The sequence below is a fragment of the Sphaeramia orbicularis genome, chromosome 12 (genome assembly GCF_902148855.1).
Source record: "Sphaeramia orbicularis chromosome 12, fSphaOr1.1, whole genome shotgun sequence".
NCBI classification, from domain to species: Eukaryota; Metazoa; Chordata; class Actinopteri; order Kurtiformes; family Apogonidae; genus Sphaeramia; species Sphaeramia orbicularis.
Window position 1 is genome coordinate 10,649,391 of NC_043968.1, and position 20,938 is coordinate 10,670,328.

General features: G+C 38.0%; 1 protein-coding gene across 1 annotated transcript in view; it reads left to right on the forward strand.

Moving 5' to 3' along the window:
• The window catches only part of ntng2b (netrin g2b), a 107,715-nt gene that overhangs the window by 46,445 nt on the left and 40,332 nt on the right, over window positions 1-20,938 (forward strand). The window contains exons 4-8 of the mRNA XM_030150494.1: window positions 6,324-6,496; window positions 13,101-13,130; window positions 14,971-15,153; window positions 18,516-18,584; window positions 20,016-20,375. Coding sequence (XP_030006354.1) covers window positions 6,324-6,496; window positions 13,101-13,130; window positions 14,971-15,153; window positions 18,516-18,584; window positions 20,016-20,375 — 815 coding nt within the window. The remainder of the gene's footprint in view (window positions 1-6,323; window positions 6,497-13,100; window positions 13,131-14,970; window positions 15,154-18,515; window positions 18,585-20,015; window positions 20,376-20,938) is intronic.

The following is a 20,938-nucleotide window of genomic DNA, read 5'->3' on the forward strand; positions in this document are numbered from 1 at the left end:
CTTTTTCTGGCTTTGCCACCACATGACTCCCCCTTGATGTTTGTTTATCTTTCTTCTTATTTATTCCCCTAATTGCCGTGTCTCTGCTGTCTGAAACAGGCAGTCCCCGTATCATTAAATGCACAGAGACAGACTGAGAGTAGTATGGACAGAGAGAAACACGCACAAACAGACAACCCTGGAAAGAGACACAGATAGACTGACAATTATTTTATCCATATATTGGATTACCAGATCATTGGTTAAATGTGCAGGAACCATGGAGAGGTTGTGTAGGTAAATATGAGTAAGATGTTACATGACCTGCTGAGTCTGTGTCCTGAAATATGCATTTAAATGCCACTAAATTGTTTGTCAAATGTGCTTTGGGGGAAGTGTTATTGCTTCCTGGAAACATTTCTCTTATTTCCCACACTTTGTTACAATCTAGTACCACACAAAAGTCACAGTGAGGTGGTTGTGGTGGATCTCATCTCCTTCTTCCTCCATGTGATGTATTTTAGTTTTTTATTGCTAATGTTGGTGTAAATCACTCGTCTTACTCACACACAGGTTTACAGCAAACATTGAATTAGGAAAACAACAGAGGACAAAATTGCTGCTCCTTCGCTCTATTTCCAAGTTGTAACAGAAGACCGATACAACTTTAAAGGAGTGATGTTTAGCTTTTTTTTTTAATGGGATTATACATTTTAAACTGTTTCCCTGTGGTCTACATAAACTGTAAATGCTCTGCTTGGGTCTGAATTCTTCATTATTTCAACTCCACAGGTCCATCTTCAACTCTATTTTTGAGTAATGATACCAGAACAGTCATTTTGAGCGCTGGCCCTTTAAATGCAAATGACCCCACCCCCATCCAGGTTGTTGGCTGAGCTGCTCTTTCCCACTCAACCAACAACTGAACATTTTAGGTAAACGGCTCCAAGTTTGGACATATTTTCAGTATGGACTACAACCGCTGCTGCTGACAAACAATCATGTGGTACTCAAAGAAATGTTCGTCGGAAGTCTTGACCTTATATGTGCAAATGTTGTGACATAACTAGTTACACACATAACAAATTAAGCAGGAACTGAAACAGGTTGTAGAAATCCACTTGATTTTTGCCAGAATGAATATAAAGATGGCTGTGCAGCACCTGGAGGGTTCAATTTCAAACTTTTGGAACTATCAGGGTCCCCAAATACACCAATAAATGAACCAAAGACTAATAAAAGTGGGTTTAGCAAAATACGACCCCTTTAAATGGGCTATATGTGATATTTCTGTTTTTAGATATTGATAAATGACCTAAAATTACACTGGTCAACAACAAATTTATTGTTTAAGTTTTTTTAGCTGATTTAGGATAATTTTGGTGTGCTGAATCCAAAAATCACATTAATTTTGCTCAATCAGGTCAACTTTCTGAACTATGCTACATATTGGCTTTTTAACATTTTTGCTTCCATTTATGGGCATTTTCACATCATATGATACAAAATTCTTTCATATTTCTTGCAGTAAACGAGTTCTGAAGATTTTACTTTTGCCAATTTATGATTAATGGTTTTTTTTTAATATTACAGGTGAATGAAATGGCTTCGACTAGAAGATCTTGCAAAAATATGCCTGACGTATTCTGCTACATCTGCGGTGAATGCATAATAAATAATAAATACATCCTGTTAGAAAATGATTTCTTTTTTCTCTTAAAATCTATTTTGGGTGAGAACTATATAAAAAATGAACTGATAAAGTCACAAAAATGTAATCAATTTTGTGAGGAGATCAAATTTTTCAAAATCAAATTAGCAAAAAAACCTGACCTGATTGAGAAAAACACATGTCATTTTTGGATTTAGCGGTGCAAAATGGTCCTAATTCAGTTGAAAAAACCTAGACAACTTGCAAAAAACATTTTTTTGTAACCCAGTGTTATCATTAGTGTGTAAAGATTGAAGAGCTCTGAAGTTATGCCAAAGATACCCATGTATTGGATTGTAGAGATGCAAACTGAGTATGTTCATATACCAATGGTCCAGTGGATTTATGTGACCACGAGAAGTAACAAGGAGTCTCTCCGCCGGTCTCCCATGGCAATACAAAGGGGCTTTGACCAAAAACACAACTTTTAAAGTCGAACTGTGGCTGTTTTCTGTCTAAAAACAGAGCTAAGCTAACAGAGCTGTAGCGTAAACTATCAGCACATGAAGATTATTAGACATAATTATTTTGACTGTCAAAATAACTGGTTATATGGTTTTATTTGAAGATGAAAACTTTATACCATAATAGAGACGTGTAAATTATGAGGTTTATACATTATTCAGTGAGTGATTCAGTCTGTGGATACATAACAGTGATTTGTTGGTGGTTTTGTTAGTCCTAAGTGTGTTCTGGCATGTGACTTCCCCCTGCTGTTGAGAGTTTGAAATGTCAATAATACATAGAACCCCTTTGAAGGCAAAATACGCAACATTTTCCAAAGGAAAAAAGAAAGAAAAAGAAATATATATATGTCAGGGTAGAGACTGCGATCTGGTAGGATCGGCGATTCTACCAGTAGAGACTCCGATCGTAGTCTCTACCGGTAGAAACTCCGATCGTAGTCTCTACCGGCAGAAACTCCGATCCGAACCCTAACCCTAACCCTTCTACTGGCAGGATCGGAGTTTCTACCAGTAGAGACTCTGATCGGAGTTTCTACTGGTAGAGATCGGAGTCTCTACTGGTAGAATCGCCGATCCTACCAGATCGGAGTCTCTACCCTTATTATATATATATATATATATATATATATATATATATATATATATATATATATATATATATATATATATATATATATATATATACACACATATATATATACATATATACACACATATATATATATACATATATACATACATATATACATATATACATACATATATACATATGTATATACACATATACACATATATACACATATACACATACATACACATATATACATATACATACATACATATACACATACATACATACATATATACACACATACACATACACATATACATACATACATACATACATACATACATACATACACACACACACACACACACACACACACACACACACATATTTATATATTTATAGTATAAACCTTCTCTTTCATCATTTCTGACCCTCTGTCAGTGTGTGGTGGTGTATTTACCTGCAGAGACCCTGGCCTCTGCTTGGATTTTCTCTTTTCTTCTTGTTTTGCCGTGTTCAGGACGTCTCTGGGCATTGACCTTTGGGCATCGAGTCTGTACGAAAATAAGAACAAAGCTACTTTCGTTCACTCTGCTCTTCTCACTAACTTCACTGCTAATGATTCTCCAAATGCATACTTTTGGATCAGATTTCAATTTTTAAAGCACATTTTGTAATTTTTATGTATCTGCTGAGTTTTTTTCCTTTAAATCCAGTTATAGTTTGGAATATCAAACACAATAGACGACACGTTGAGGGTAGATCTTCTTTGGAAATTAATTTCACATAAGTGTCCTAAATAAATAAACTTTGTTGAGGATCTGTCTACATATTGACTGAAAATAAATAAATAAATAAATAAATTACCTGCAACGTGGAAAACAGAACAGTGGTTCCAGACTGTGGATGTTTGTATCACTGACTCACATCTGTTACACTCATAAGTTTCAGGGGCATTTCTTTTTGCAAATCCAAGGAAGCATATCAATTCATAAACACAGGCATGAGTGATGTTGACATTCTCATATAAGACACAGACAGCAGCAGGCGACTACATATACTTCTTAAAATGTCTAACTATTCCTTTAAGCGACAGAGCCAACAGATTGATAAACAGAAGTAGTGACCCATAATTAGAGCAGGTAATTAAAGCACCACCTTGTGTGTGCAGTTTCTAATGTAAACTGGAATGCATTTGCATCCTTTATCTCCTCCTGCTCCCAGACTCTGTTTCCTCACCCCTCTTCCTCTTGCCCTTCTTTGTCTTTTCCTCCACTCAACCTTCTCTCATTTCGTCTCCACACTTGTCTCTTACTCTCTTTCTGGAAACAAACAGACAAGGCTGTGATGGATCCAGCTGTCCTGTCTTAACTTCCTTCAGCTGCTACTCCTACTTTGATGACTTTGCAGTGAAGGCAGACATCTTGCACATTAACATATGATTGTGGCCCATGTATTATTTGTGTTGTGGAGGGACTGAAGAGCGAGGGGATATGGATAAAATCCCAGTGCAAGCTGTCATCTGAAAGAGAGGGAGCAAAAGAGACACAGCACTTGAAAAGTCAGGAGTGTCACATCATTCATGCGGAAGGAGTGCAAGGCTAGAAGTACTTTTGGTCTTCCTGGGCTGGAAGGAGTCAGTAAAGCAGGTCAAGGGGATGGGATGTCCACAAAGTTTGAACCTGCAAGACTGCACTACAGAAATTGTATTAGTTTGAGTAAAAGGTAAGGGCATTAACAAGGGAAATTCATGGATCCAGACGCATCTACTAATGCAGGCTTTAATGTCAGGGTATGTCAGTTATTCGTATAATTGCAGAGACTGAGGCCATTTCCTCTAGCGCACTGCAGCCATTAGGCCTGCAGGAGACAAACTGTGCAGCGGTATACCTTAAAAATCACTCTGGTCTTCGGTATTGATTTTAAACTACAACTTCTCGATCCTGCACTCAGCAGTGCTTCCACTTTAAAGATGAGACAGATGAGATTTATCACCGAAGATGCAGGAGATGAGAAGCAGTGATATGTTCGCTGCTGTCAGTCACTCAACGTAGGCATTAGTCACCGAGCCTCTGCCTCTCTGATCTGTTGTCTGTCATCGTCGCTCTCAGACAAATGCGCAGCACGAAGCAGAAACAAACGTGCACACACACACACACACCTGTCTTATTTCACATACTTTCACTCTCTCTCTCTCATGCGTGCACTATTTTCTCCATGAAAAAGAGATGTTCAATTTCCCTTCTTCACTAAGTGGACAGCTCGTGTCCTTCAGAAACCATGCAGGAAACAAGGCCTTGTCGGTGGATGGATTCTCCCTGGCACGTCCTGTCAGCTCATCCAGGTGATCAGAGAGAAGTGTGGGTAATTTATAGGACTGCAAGCAACAGTGTGATATGAGACACGACTCACCATGATCGAGTGTCTCCACTTTTCCCTTTGAGGCTAACTGTGTGTTTCAGTCATCGCTCTGTATGTAAAGTATACCTAATGTTATGAAAGTGGTGTTAAGGTTGATGGGTTGACAGCTCAGTTTTCGCAAAAACCAAAAATAAATAAATAAAAACTGATGAGAAAGCGCAGATTAGTGTGTAGAAGTAAGATTGAAGTCGTCCTCTCGCCAGAATACAGGGGCCATTCTTTGAATATTTGATGTAGACGGATAGCTGTTCACTCCAGTGGAACAAACTGGATTGGAGTCCAGTCGCTCATCTGGAAAAGGCTGTAATTTAAAGTCGTAGCCACCGAGTGTCCTTAAGATCCTCATTTCCTTCCTGGCGAAAACTATGACCTCTGGATCAGCACACCTGAGCCCTGCCCTCTTCTGAGGTCACATGTGCATTCACATGCATGCAGACACACTCATACAGACATCTGATTATGATAAGCAGCACTTCTACACAGCAATCACATCCTAAATCGCCAGCGGATAAACAGCAAACTCAGACTTGCGATAACTTGAAGTGCGTTTTTGTTTAGCACATTTACACCCTGCTCTGTCTTTCAGCATTTGAGAGTTATTTATTAAAAAGGGAAGGCAACATGAGAAATATTTACATGATATTTACTTTCTGTATGAAAATTAAATTCCTTTTGACTTGCTGTGAGTCGGCTCCCATATTAATATTTCACTCAGGGTGAGAGCATCTAGCTGGTAAAAAACTGCAGAACCAAATAAACTGGCAACTGCACACACTGTACTGGCAAACATCAAAATACAAATGTGTGCTCTAGCTTTGCCAGTGACTTTTGAGAGAAACCAGAATTGGCAATGTTGAGAACTATCAAATTATAAACATCTAAAAAAGCACAGGAGCCTCGATAACTGACAATAGCGGCAAAAACATAAAAAAAGTAAACATTTTTGCACCAGTTCCTTATTTTCAGAGTCTGATCAACACCTGTATGAGATTACACTCTCAGTTGCGGGCACAAACACTTTTTTAACGTTTTTGAATGTTCCTCTCATATCTATCTTCACCGTCGGTGTGTAATAACAGCTTTCACCTACCGCCTCCTGAACGCTTGCTGTTCCTCACTCAAACACATAACACCTGTGCGTCTCATTTCTCCTGTGTCTTCTTGTCATTCTCAGGTGTAAATGTAACCTCCATGCCTCCCAGTGCCTGCTGCAGGATGGGAACCTCCAGTGCCAGTGTGAACATAACACCACAGGCCAGGATTGTCAACGCTGCAAAAAGGGCTTCAAAGCCAAATCGTGGAAGGCTGGTTCCTACCTGCCAACACCTAATGGAACCCCCAACACTTGTACGTACCCAAAACACACCTCTCTGTTCCTACAGTGTTCATCCAGCTCAGACTCAGGGGGTGTGAAAAATACTGCCTGCTTTTTTCATACATCTAAACTACGTATGTGTGTGAAGTTTTGCGCTGCTATTCCTGACTATACCTTTATTTAACCCATAAAGACCCAGTTGCTACTTTTGTGGCAGATCCCAGGTGATTTTTTTTCTGTGTATTTGACATTTCCTAAGTGATTTATCACCATTTATTTGGACGTTTAGAGGCTCCGTAGTGAACGTGGAGACGCAGTCATCTTCTACAACACAGGTGTCAAACGTGCAGCCCGGGGGCCAACTCCGGCCCGTCAAAGGGTCCAGTCCGGTCCTTGGGATGAATATGTGAAATGCAAAAATTACACTAAGATATTAATAATCATTTTAGTTTAGTTTAGTTCCACATTCAGACCAACTCAGTCTCAAGTGGGTCATAATAACCTAGAAATACTCCAACTTTTTCTCTTTCTAGATGTAAATGTTTTCATCTATTTACACTAAAACAAAGAATAATATTGCAAAATATCTGAATTACCTCAACAAATATGAACAACCTGAAATGTCTTAAGAGAAGTAAGTGCAATTTTAATAATATTCCACCTGTTACTAAATGTTTTGTGTATTTGTGGATCCACTGTGATCTGTAAGTTATAATATACATGTGTAAATGATATGATATGATATGACAGTGAAGCATAATATTGTTAAAATTACACATTTTTTCAATTTGTTCATATTATTCACATTGTTTGAAAGGATAGTTTGTAGATGCAAACATTTTCATAATGTAATTTTACTTTTTCCACCCTAAAACATAGAGAAAAGTTTGGAGTTGACATTATTTATATGTCATCATATTATAATTTTACTGGTCTGGTCCACTTCAAATCCAATTTAGCTGAATGTGGCCCCTGAACTAAAATGAGTTTGACACCCCTGTTCTACAACATTGATTCACCAGTAAAACCCATGGAGTTTGATCAGTGACAGTGGATGGAGATTCTTGGTTTATGTTTAGTTAATGATATATTTTAGAAAAAAAGTTACGTTTCTTCATTTTTCTTTGTTTTCGATATAATTACCCCCAACTTTAATCTGCGCTTTTTATGAACATCTATATGATCAGTACATTACATATTGGAAAATACCTGATATACACTGGAAAAATGCAAAATACAGGGTTATTCAAAAAGAATGAACCAACTTCATGACACATTGCTTCAGTTCTCAAGCATCGTCATGGAATGAGCCAGTGACCATTTGAAAGAGGAGTCTTCTAAGTTCTGAATGGCTGCCTCGATGACCTTAATCATCGAATAACAACACCGATCAACTCAGCGGATCATAATATGCTGCATGACACGCGTCTGGGAGGAATCCTCTTATCACATTGATGTTGTCTGTACTGCGGGTGGTGGCCACACTGAACACTTGTAAGACAGGAAATAAAAGTTGATTGTGAATAGAATACATGTGACTTGGCTGGAGTTTTCTATTGCTTTTCCTTATTAAAATATTGCGTAATGAAATCAGTTCATTCTTTTTGAATAACCCTGTATTTTGCATTTTTCCAGTGTAAATCAGGTATTTTCCAATATGTAATGTACTGCTCATATAGATCACAGGTGTCAAACATGTTGCCCAGGGGCCAAATCCGGCCCGCTGAAGGGTCCAGTCCGGCCCTTGGGATGAAGTTGTGAAATGCAAAATTTACACTAAGATATTAACAATCCTTTTAGTTCAGGTGCCACATTCAGACCAATTCAATCTCAAGTGGGCAGGACCAGTCAAATTCTATCATAATAATCTATACATACTCACAACTCCAAATTTCTCTCTTTGTAAATGTAAATATTTTCATGTATTTACACTAAAACAAAGTATAATTTTACAAAAAAAATGTGAATAACCTGAAATGTTTGAAGAGAAGCAAGTACAATTGTACCAATATTCTGCCTGATATTAAATGTTTTGTGTATTTATAGATCCACTGTGATCTGTATGTTGTAATGTATGTGTAAATGATAAACTGAGACAGAAAATTGTTAAAATTACACTCATTTTTTCAGTTTGTTCATGTTATTCACATTGTTTGAAAGGATAGTTTGTAGATGCAAACATTTTCATTGTTTAATTTTACTTTTTTCACAATAAAACAGAGAGAAAATTTTGGAGTTGCAGTATTTATATATTATGCTATTATTTTATTAGTTCAGCCCATTTCAGATCAAATTTAGCTGAATGTGGCCCCTGAACAAAAATGAGTTTGAGGCCCCCGATATAGATGTTCATAAAAAGCTCCGATTAAAGTTGAGGGTTATTATATTGAAAACAAAGAAAACTGAAGAAAAGTAACTTTCTTTCTAAAATGTATCATTAACTGAACATAAACCAAGTGTCTCCATCCACTGTCATTTGTCAGACTCCATGGGTTTTAGTGGTGAGTCAATGTTGTAGAAGATGACGCTGTTTCCATGTTCACTACGGAGCCTCTGAACGTCCAAATGGGTCATATGTGATGACCATGAAAAGATGACAAACTGCATTTTACACCAATTATTTAAATGTATTGATAGGATTAATGGATCAGCAGTTATTAAGCATTTTAGATCAGTAGATGGTTTTCGTCGATGGTGGATGTTTGGGTCTTTATGGGTTACTATTAATAATCAAGTTTCATTGTCAAACCTATGACTTTGACTTTTTACATTATTTTACACCAATTATTTACATGTATTAATAGGATTAGTGGATCAACAGGTATTAAACATTTTAGATCAGTAGATGGTTTCGGTCGATGGTGGATGTTTGGGTCTTTATAGGTTAAGTACAACACTTGAATATGTTGCAGTGCAGAACTGCAGGTTTGTGGCACATCCAGGGAGACGCTTATGTGGCATTAGCCTCAATTAAAATTCAATTATACTGTAGCCCACTGCCACTGCAGGTACTTTTTCACAGGAATTATTTCAGGAAGGTTTATCGTGTTTCTACCAGAGCGCTGATGCCATAAAAGTCAACAGGGGTAATACTTACCGATGGCCCTTGAAGTGCAGATTTTGCAGAGCTGAACCTTTCTGGGTGGTTAAAAATAAATCAGCTGCACAAATGGGACTTTAAGCAGTCAGTTTATTTCCCTATAGTTTTTGGAAAAAGGGCTGTAACAACCATGACTGCAAAAAGTGACAGCTGATTGGTAGAATCTCTCTTGCTTAAGTGCACAGCTCCTTATTTAAAGTGGTCTCCTTAGAATTATCAAGGGTGTTTGCCTTTTTTAAACTTACATTGTACGCATTTGGTCTATTTACTTCCATGCTGCAATTTTAGAAGCCAGCCACTTTGCCCTACCGTCATCATGTACGTGTGCTGTGTCTCCCTGTATTTAACTTTAATTGGTTTATAGATGGATGCGTCTAACGTCAGCATGTAAAGGCGGTTAAGAACAAGACCGTTAATTGAAGAGCTCTTTCCTGTTCCTGTCATGTGGGTTTCTACACTATCTCATCCATTTAAGAGACTAACTCTAAATTCTGTCCCATTCTCTCCAAGTGACAAACTGAACACCATCAGAGATTACAACAAATTTACTCGACCCCAAAGTTGAGTAAATATTGAACCCATTTTTCACAAGACACATATCTTCTAAAGATTCCCACATTAAAATGACATTTTCCAGGCACACATATCAGGAGAAAATTGGCTATGTTTTAGATCTGTCTCTGTCCCAGTAACACATTCTAACTAGATCTGGCAACATAAATCTCATCTGAAGGAAGAGACAAGGAAATAAAGCAAGTAAGAATTATAAACGAATTGGAAATTCCATGAAAAAAAACAAAAAAAACAAAAAAAAAAGGAAAAAAACATCAGTGTATTATTATTTTACTCAGCTGCTTCATCTTTCTGACCACACACTGCAAAAATCTAAGACTTCCCAAGTGTATTTGTCTAATTTCTAGTCAAAATATCTCATCACACTTAAAATAAGACATAATCGCGTAAAGAGTAACTTGTAAGAGAGATATAAGAACTTATTTTTAGACAACAGATCTTGAAAATCTTATTTCAAGAAATCTTACCAAGATAATTTTCACTTGTTCCATTGGCAGATTTTTTGCTTAATTCTTTTTTTTTTTCTTTTGCTTAATTCAAGCAAAAATATCTGCCAATGGAACACGTGAAAATTATCTTGGTAAGATTTCTTGAAATAAGATTTTCAAGATTTATTTATTTATCTAAAAATAAGTTCTTATATCTCACTTACAAGTTACTCTTTAGGTCAGGGGTGTCAAACTCATTTTAGTTCAGTGGCCACATTCAGCTGAATTTGATCTGAAGAGGGCCGAACCTGTAAATAATAACATTATAATATATAAAGTATGTCAACTCCAAACTTTCCTCTATGTTTTAGAGCAAAAAAAGTAAATTTACATTATGAAAAGGTTTACATCTACAGACTATCCTTTCAAACAATGTGAATAACATGAACAAACTGAAAAAAATGAGTCATTTTAACCATATTATGCCTCAGTTTATCATTTCCACATGTACGTTATAATTTATAGATCGCAGTGGATCTACAGATGCACAAAGCATTTAGTAGCAGGCAGAATCTTGTTAAAATTGTACTTACTTCTCTTAAGACATTTCAGGTTGTTCATATTTGTTCAGGTTATTCACATTTTTTGCAAAATTATAATTTGTTTTAATGTAAATACATGAAAATATTTACATTTACAAAGAGAAAAATTTGGAGTTGTCATTATTTACATGTTATTATTTTATTGAATCCTGCCCACTTCAGATTGAATTGTTCTGAATGTGAAACCTGAACTAAAGGGATTGTTAATATCTTAGTGAAATTTTTGCATTTCACAAATTCATCCCAAGGGCCGGATTTGACCCCCGGGCCGCATGTTTGACACCTGTGCTTTAGGTGATTATGTCTTATTTTAAGTGTGATGAGATATTTTGACTAGAAATGAGAAAAATACACTTGGTAAGATTTTAATTTTTGCAGTGCACCCACTTCAGAGACAGGAAATGTACTATTCTAATTATTAAATTTGCAACAACAGCTTTTTATAGTTTCCTGTAAATGGTCCAAATAGTGTATTCTCACTGTAAATTGACCAATACATGGCTCAGTACTGTGACCACCTTTTTTTTAATTAAGCTACAGACTTGGTTGCTTTGTCTGCACTCTGGTCTGAGGATGTTTCATATCTTCATATTAGATGTGAAAGCACCATGAATCAACAAGGTTCAAGATACGAGAAAGTATCTTAACCCGGTGAGGTGTCTATACATGACTAACTGCTCATACTAATACACTACAGATTCCTTCATGTCTTTATTATGGTGATGAAAATGCTATTTTGTAATTTGTCAACATTCTTCTTATTCTGCCCTCTTTATTAGAATAATGATCTCAGACACTCTTCTGACATTGTTGCAGTGTGTATTAATCAGAAGCCATGACTCATTGCAGTATATATTCTCATAAAATGCACAGGCACATAGGATTTATTAAAATATTCTGCAACAGTTTGGTCGCTGATGTTTAGGTTTGCCTTGAATGCAAAAAAGGCTTGAGGCAGGCAATGTAAAAAATAATTTAAGGAAAAGAGTTCAAGGCTGAGAGAAGATGATGGACAGACAGATGGAGATGTCGTCACCTCCATGCAGAGAGCAGAGCTGTGTAACAACGGGGGAGTGCGTGGGGGGAATCCTCTTGGAAAGTGTAGTCAGCTACTGTAGCTAGCTCTGATAAAATAATAATCTAGGGCAGCCCCTCCCTCGTTTCCACACACACGTACACACACTGAGCGTCGTCCACCTCTACTGCAATAACGACAGGGAGATGATTTCTAAGTCATTAGCGGACTGCTCAGTGCAACTCTCAGCATGGCCTCGTACGCTATTTTCACACACAAAAATACACCTGTACCTGCGCACACACACACCTACACACACACACACACACACACACACACACACACACACACACACACACACACCCTCTGCAGAGAGTGACTCTATTGTCAGCCCTTTTTTTTTTTAACGCATTGTTGTTTCCAAGCCAGTTCTAATGGTTCTGACAGACACCTTCAGTGCCCATCACACCCCTTTTAAACTCCCAAATCCCATTAGTAGAATTTAAAAATTTACATGTTTGCAGCTAACACAGTGGAAACGCTGCACAAAAAGTCCACAGCTCATAGTTTGGTCTCCACTGCTTGCATTTTGCATGACAATCTAAGATGCATACAATCTGTAAAAATGTAACAGAAAGGCTAAATGCATGTCAAAGCCCACGTACATATGACAAGCGCTTTTGAACATGGGAACTTGGAGGGGTGTAAGGTTAAACTGTGGAGGGGGGCAGCGCTGCGGACGCTCTAATTACTCCATAATGCTGAAAGGTGGTCTGTGAGCCCTTATTTTGCACAACAGCTCTTAAGCTCTCTCTGCCACCTGAGTCTGATAAATGAGGCAGAGTCAAGTCTTTAGGCAAATTGAATGCATAAATAAACAAATTCTCATCTCCTCTTCTTTTTCTTCTTCTCTTTCAGGTGCAATTGCTGGCTCCCCCTCCGGTTCCAGTAAGTAATAACGCAAAGCAAAGCAGAAGATGTGCCATCCCGCTCTTTCTTTTCCTCTCATATCTCCTTTTTGTTGCATTGCTGTTGAAATGTTACATCTTAACCCCATACCTCACCGTCTGTATATATCCTGCGCTCCCCCTCTCTCTTGTGATGTTCAGCTGGCTCTCTAGTCAGTCATTTCTCTTTCCCTGCTGCAGCTCGGGCCCTGTGTGCTTCATTATTAATAGGCCTCTCTGTCGCCATGTCCTTTCATCATAGCACATCACACTAACCTGCACAGGAGGAATTCTTCCGCAGTTTCTGCTATTCTTATTTAGACTATAGATGCTGCTGCTGATGGATTGAGAAGGAGGATGGGTGAGGATGGGATAGACAGAAAGGAAAAGAGTCAGAAGTGAAAAGGAGAAGCATGCAGCCACATGTTAGTGTGTTGTAATGCAGTGTGATTCCGGGTGAGGTGCTAGGGGAGGCTGGAATAAAAGGGAATTTGATTAGGGATTCTCTCTGTGGAGAGGCTCTCAGCCTCCGAGCTGTTAGACAGAAACGATCGGCAAAGTGGCAACATCAACCCTGACAGCACTGGGCTTTTCTCCACATGGTCCAACAGTAAAAGGCTGATGCATGGGTAGACTGAACAATTGGACTGTGCTGCAGACGTCGACTTTTGAAAGGTCTCCTAGATACAGAAGAATAGCATGAGTATGATTTATAAATGAAAAGAAAAGGCTGCTTGCTAATGAGCCAATTATGGGTGTAGTGTGGGATCAACTAGGTTTTTTTTTTTTTTTTTTAGCAGTGGCACTAATTAATAGTAATCAAGGATGGATAGCATTTAGAACCTATTCGTTTGCAGTTAAACCTATAAATCTTGTTGTCAACCTTCATAACTGCACCACAAAACTTTGTTGAAATGGAATTAAGCTCACTGTCAAATCCAATAAACAGTACTAGCGAGTAAATAGAACTTGTGTTCTCATTTCTGCATTGATAGGCTGCTACTCCCTATGTGTGCTGTAAACAGGGCATTAATCAAACTAACAGGACTGTTTAGTTTATTGGATAAAAACCTACAATAATAAAGAATAAAAATGTGAACACTGGATCTGCTAATCCACAGGTCTCAAACATAAGGCCCGGGGGCCAAATCTGGACCGCCAAAGGGTCCAATCCAGCCCATCGGATGAATTTGTGAAATGCAAAAATTACACTGAAGATATTAACAATCAATGATGTAAAAATCATTTTAATTCAGGTTCCACATACAGAAAAACTACATCTCAATTGGGTCAGACCAGTAAAATATTATTATAATAACCTATAAATAATGAAAACTGTAGATTTTATCTTTGTTTTAGTGTAAAAAAGTGCAATTACATGAAAATTTTCATATCAACAAACTATCCTCTTACAAAAAATGTGAATATCCTGAACAAATATGAACAACCCGAAATGTCTTGAGAAGTAATTGCAATTTTATCAATAGTCTGCCTGTTACTAAATGTTTTATGTATTTGTAATTCTAATGTAAGTTGTAACACATATGTGTAAATGATAAATGGAGGCAGAATACTGTTACAATTGCACTTAAGACATTTAAAGTTGTTCATGTAACGTTGTAAATGTAAACATTATCATAATGTAATTTTACTTTTTTTTACTGCTGTTATTTTACTGGTCCGGCCCACTTGAGATCATATTAGGCTGAATATGGCCCCTGAACTAAAATGAGTTTGACACCCCTGTGCTAATCGGACTATCCCTTGTTTAGTGTTTCACATTCAGTCTCCCATGTGCTTATGTTTATTAATCAGCATTCCTACTTGTGTTGCTAATTTAGCCTCATCAACTCTACCTAAGACCTTTAACGAACCTGAGGTTGAGGATGAAACAGAGAGCGAAAGCAAAAGCCGAGATAAAGTTGAAACAGAGGGTGAACCTGAAGGTCAGGGTGCTGGAGCCACTTCAGAAGCTGAGCGATCCCCTGGTGTTACCCACAAGGCCTTTGGAATCCCCGATGAAGGTGCGGAAAAGTAGATTAGCTGGTCAGATGCTACAGTAGAGTAGCTGCGTAGACATGCTCTTCACTTGTGACGAAGCAAAAAGTGTGCTTGTGGATGTGCTTATAGACGCTGACAACTGAGTGTTACTGTGTGTCTGTGTATACATCATACATAATTCATCCCACAACTTAACTGGAGGCCATTCGATGGACACTGGCTGTTAACTTCGGTATATGTCTATGACGTAAATGTCCGATTATGGGTTGCCTCGGCCTGAACGCGTTGGCATTAAACTATATGGACATTCAGACTTCATTTGTTCCAGCTGACTGATTTTAAGCAACCCAGAATGGCGTGAACGGATTATGTCAGCCGCTTGGATGTACAGTAAAGTGGTCCTCGAACTTCGCTTGCACTCATGCTAAATTTAAACCAGCCATCTTGGTAGGCAGCGAGCCTCTCATGTTCCACCAGAAAAGCACTTAGGACTTGAGAGGAGCGGGGATTTCGGCCTTGCTGCGATGTCGTCACATTGCCTTTTTTTTTGGGTGGGGAGATCCATTAAGAGCATTTGTTTAACAGCGCAGCACTTTTGTTGTTTGGCTGACATCAGTAGGGAACTCAAAGAATTCACTGATTAGTGGTGATTTAGGAGAGGCTGACAGAAGCTTTAACATTGTTAAAACAGTCTGTAAGCTTTTAAAAGCCCATTGTGAACCATGTAAAATGCCACATAACATCATCACGCAGAGACTAGGAAGTCAGAGTTTGATCATGTGAATCATATGAAGTTCAGTTTGAACAAAACTGATTACCCCCCCTTTTTATTTTTTTATACTTAGAGGCAATTTTGCAGGATCTTTTATGCTTACAATGTGAATTATTGTGTTTTTGATACTTTAGAACAGTAGTTCCCAACCTTTTTTGGCTCGTGACCCCATTTTAACGTCACAAATTTCTGGCGACCCCAGACATTCAAAACGGAGACAATTTTTTTGGCTAAAATTAATTTCTTTTTGATCATCCAATAGTTTGCTATACTATGTTGCAAATAAACATTAATTTTAGATGACATTTAGTCTATATAATGTATATTATTATGGACGGAGGCAGTAAAGCCAGGTGTAGATTACTGCACAAAGTGAGAATTCGATTTTCCTTGGTCAGGATATGTACAGTCAGTCCGGCTTGGATTTACAAGGCTGACAATTAATACTGAACAAACAAGAACTCACACTATGAATCTTGAAAGAGCTGCAGCATCTGTAAGTTACCACAATGAACATTTGACAGATAAACAGAACCACAGTGCTTCAGTTTCAGCCTCACAGTTTGTCATGTCTTTTATGGATTTCAACTCACTATATATTTTTTATTAGTAAGTTTTGTTTTTTAAATTTTTATCAATAACTAGAAATTTCAGGAAACCCCATCTGAATTCCAGGCGACCCAATGTGGGGTTCTGACCCCAAGGTTGAAAAACACTGCTTTAGAATGAGTTGTTGCTCCAAAGAGGGTTCCTCTTTTTCTATTTTCAATTTATAATATGTGGAATCTTGTGTTAAGATGCATTACAGTCACATACAACTATATTATGTTTCAGTCTGAACCACCTTGACTAAAAACTAATTCAAAATTTTTTTGCAACCACCATAGTTGAGAGTGAGAGAGTTGAGTTAATGGACATATGGTGAACTTTTTGATTACAAATGAACAAAACATAGAATTTGGAATATATAAAATGTATGAACTGCTCAGCTACATTTCTCAGTTTGCTATATTCCTAACTTTTTTTTTTTTTAACAGGTATATTTGGCTTGAACCTGACCCTAATCTGAGAAAACCCTTGTTATCTGGGAGTGTGTGCGTATGTGCAGATTCTTGGCATATGGTCCAATTCAGTGAGACCCATAAATCATGTCCATCCCCAGTATCTTTTTCCTTATGGGGATCTAAGGTGTAAGGTTGTGCTCACACAGGGCAGCCGCCACTGCTGTTTGTACATGTTCACCCTAATATGCACACATGGGTTACATTGAGTCATGCGGCTGACAGCCTTGTGGCATTAATAACTACATCACAATATAGCTTTTCTTAACTAATATAGTCTGCATTTGTAAATGTCCAAAGTTGTCCATTTCGCTGTATGAGATGTGTTCAAGGCCTCTATATTATTATTGTAAGGTAAGAGGGCTGAGGCTGAATACCAAGCCTGGGATTTTAGACTTATTATTTTGTCCACATTTAAGTTGGTATTATAAATCATACTTTTGATATGATTACCTTTTCCAGAAATCTGAAAATCCAAATCCGCCCTTTGGTTTCAAGTGTGTGGTGTTACATTATAAGATCAAAAAGAGACTGGAGCTGGTGCTGCCTTAACACACATATTCTTCAGAACATTACAGCACACTTGTGGTGCTGGACAACATGTCATAGTAGTTTGTCGCATACAGTAGTTTGTCATAACCCTGCCCCAGTTAAGTCACTGAGCATGCTCAGATGGGGATTAGCGTTGTATTGGCAAGAGAGGCTGATCCACAGAGCTCATAGCCCATTGGTCAGCTGAACAGATGGGCGTTTGGCAAGGGAGGGAGGGGGGGTCAGAGAAACCAAATCCTCCGACCCAGTCATATATCTACCTATCCAGCCACCATGACCGCACACGACCCTACTCCATCTTCTCATCCAAAATCAGATCCCAGGGCGTCCAAGCAGAGCTGCAGACAAGCCTGGATGACACACAGTCATACACTCCACAACACATAAAGTACTAGACCAAGTGTACCATCGATCTAATTCCCTTCTGCAGAATTTTATGCTTTTTCATGAAAATTGAACTTGGTTTCAGACTGAGACATTCATGTCTGGACAATCATGTGACATATTAATAACATTTTTTGCCGCCCCTAAACCAGGTGACATTAGGTGTTCTGGCAAACATTAACTTATCCTGAATCCCAATGTCTTCATTAGTGCAGATCTAAATCCAATGTCTGGCACTCTAGTAATAAATGATGTGAATGCTGAGACTGACAGGTGGCATTAAAAATTATTGTTATCATTTCTTAGGCTACATTAATACCAGTGACAAATGATCTCATTATATGCAAATGCATTTGCATGGAAGAAACCTAAATGCTTATGCATGTGTGAGCACATGTCTGAGGGGAAATGCACATGAACCGACACTGCATGTTGTGTGTGTGTGTGTATGTGTGTGTGTGTTATGGGACGGTTAGCCGGTCCATCTGTACAGACTGTCACATCGCAGAGGATTATGTAATGCATTAGCTCAGGTTGTTGTTGCTCTGTGTGAAAGAGTGATGGCGCTGTTACATGACTGAAAATGACACCACAACCCTGTACCCTTGTCTTTTAGAGCCCAGAGGCTTTGTTTCTGGGGTTGGACACTCGCACTTAAACCACCATCACACTGATCTGAGTGAAGGTAAATGCAAATAGAGTGATCTTTGCTGCATAAAGTGTAGTGTCGGCACAAGTATAGTGCTTATAGAGAGATATATTAGTGTTAAGCAAAGCTGGTGGTAAAGGTCAGTGTTGATGTAGATTTTACAATCCCCATATATCCTAAATACTCTGGAGATGGCCTTCTAGATACCTAGTACCTTTGCTTGTTTGACACTTTATCGGTGCTTTTCATCACTGGGCTGGTAGCTGTTTTTAAAGAAGAAAAGCCAAATATTAATTCTTGCTGTTTGGATGTGAAATGAGCTTTAGGACCATAAGATTACAATGAATTAAAGAAGATTTATATCGCTGTCCCTGCTGTGTTTCGAAGCAGTCTTGCTGCTTTTGTGTTCTAAAAGTGCTTCCACAGAAAAATCAGGTGGAGTAATTCGGAACTATTTTCCAAATTAAAATGACTAAATTGACATTATAAATGATTAGTCAATGTAACAAAAAAGTGAATTACTTAATAACAAAAATGTTCACCGTATATAGCTCTGAGGATTTAATCCTTTCTTTTTTTCCTTTTTTTTTTTTTTTTTTTTGGTTAAATGGCAAATGATACTGCACTGATGTTTGACTAAATAGTCCAACTCAGTGAACACACCACTGAGGGAAACTATAATAAGCAAATCTTGTTTCATTTTTTAAATATTTTATCGGAAAATAATCAGCATTTTACTCAAAGTAAAAAGTCCCTAAGTTCTACCTATGCCCATATCATCTTCAGAGCACACATATCATAACTCTAAAAACAACACTGTACTGGCCAGGACATAAAATGGCCAAAAGCTGATCATCAAACATAAAATTCGCTGTTTTCTCATGTTGGAGTTTAATGAAAAGTGTGGCAATGATTCCAAATTAACAGCAAAAAAATATTGCGCTAATGAACATCAGCTCTTTGAATGTACATTGTAAGTATTTAGATTATGTTAATATTTACTCAGTGGTTTAATATTAATTCATTCAACTGTTATGGGGATACATTTTCATTTTCCTTTAATTCATGATAAATTCCATCTATGTGTGACACAGTTAATGAACGTCACTGTTAATGAACACACAAGCTCTATGCAATTTTCTTTCACAGCCAATTAACAGAAGTCACACCTTTAACTTTCATCGGTTTTTTTTGCATTAAAACATTTTCCAGCACTGAAAGGGTTGTAAAACAGCTTTTGAGTTTAGCCTGTCTCAGCAGTGTGAAATCACACTTTCATTGTGTGTTCTCACTTTTCGAGTGTACGAGCGTGCTGCTTCAGTGAGTGTGTATATGTCCGCATTTGCAAAGAAAAAAAGGAAAGCTTGGTTTTCCTTTGGATAAACAATCTGAGGCAGCATCTCTTATGCTAATGTGTTAGCCTGCTCATTCCTCATTGCATTCACATTCTTTGTCCTCGTGCAACAGACACCAGAGCTCCACCAGCAGAAACCACAGTTAGACAGAACCAACACATTGTGTTACCCAGCATCGCCACCAGCCATGTATCTGAGCCTTCACCCACGGGAGAGTCTGACACACTTCCTGCTCCAGAAGAGGGTCTTCCTCCTTCACATGGAGCTTCCATGACACCACAGGAGCTCACACCTCACACACATCTGTCTCACCCAGTCCCACAGGGGTCCAGGCATCATGTGGTCACTGATCATCATCACCATCATCAGTCTGAAGTGCACCAACCAATCACAGAGTCTGTTGGCCATCCCCTCACCCATGGTCATCATCATGCAAGCCAGGATGAAAACCTAAAGCATAGTGAGGGCAGAGGTAAGGCAGACCCAGTAGAGATGAGCCCTTTTTACACAGAGATCCTGTTTTGTAGCTGTTATGTCGACCCCTTAATATGCCAGTTATGCCCATTAACGCTGAATCAAACCAAACCATACCATACCATACCATCTTTATTTATAATGCACTTTAAGAACTTTACAGCTGGCCAAAGTGCCATACACAAAACAAAAAAAAAGGGATTAAATAAGTAAATAAGTAGGTAAAAACAATGACAACACAGGGTACAAAGTAGGCTAAGAACAGCAAAATACAACCATCATAAAAATAAAGACAAATTAAAATCTGATAAAAACAGCATAAAAAATATAAAAAAGAAACATGTCACTCATTGATTAAAAGCCAATGACAAAAAGTAAGTTTTTAGACATGATTTAAAGACAAGCAGAGACTTCGTCTGTCTAACATCTAAGGGCAACTGGTTCCACAGCTTTGGGGCAACAACAGAAAAGGCACGGTCCCCACGAAGCTACTTTTTAGTTTTTGGAACCACAAGCTGTAGCTGTTCCAAACAAAAGCTGAACCAAACAAAAAGAGCAAAA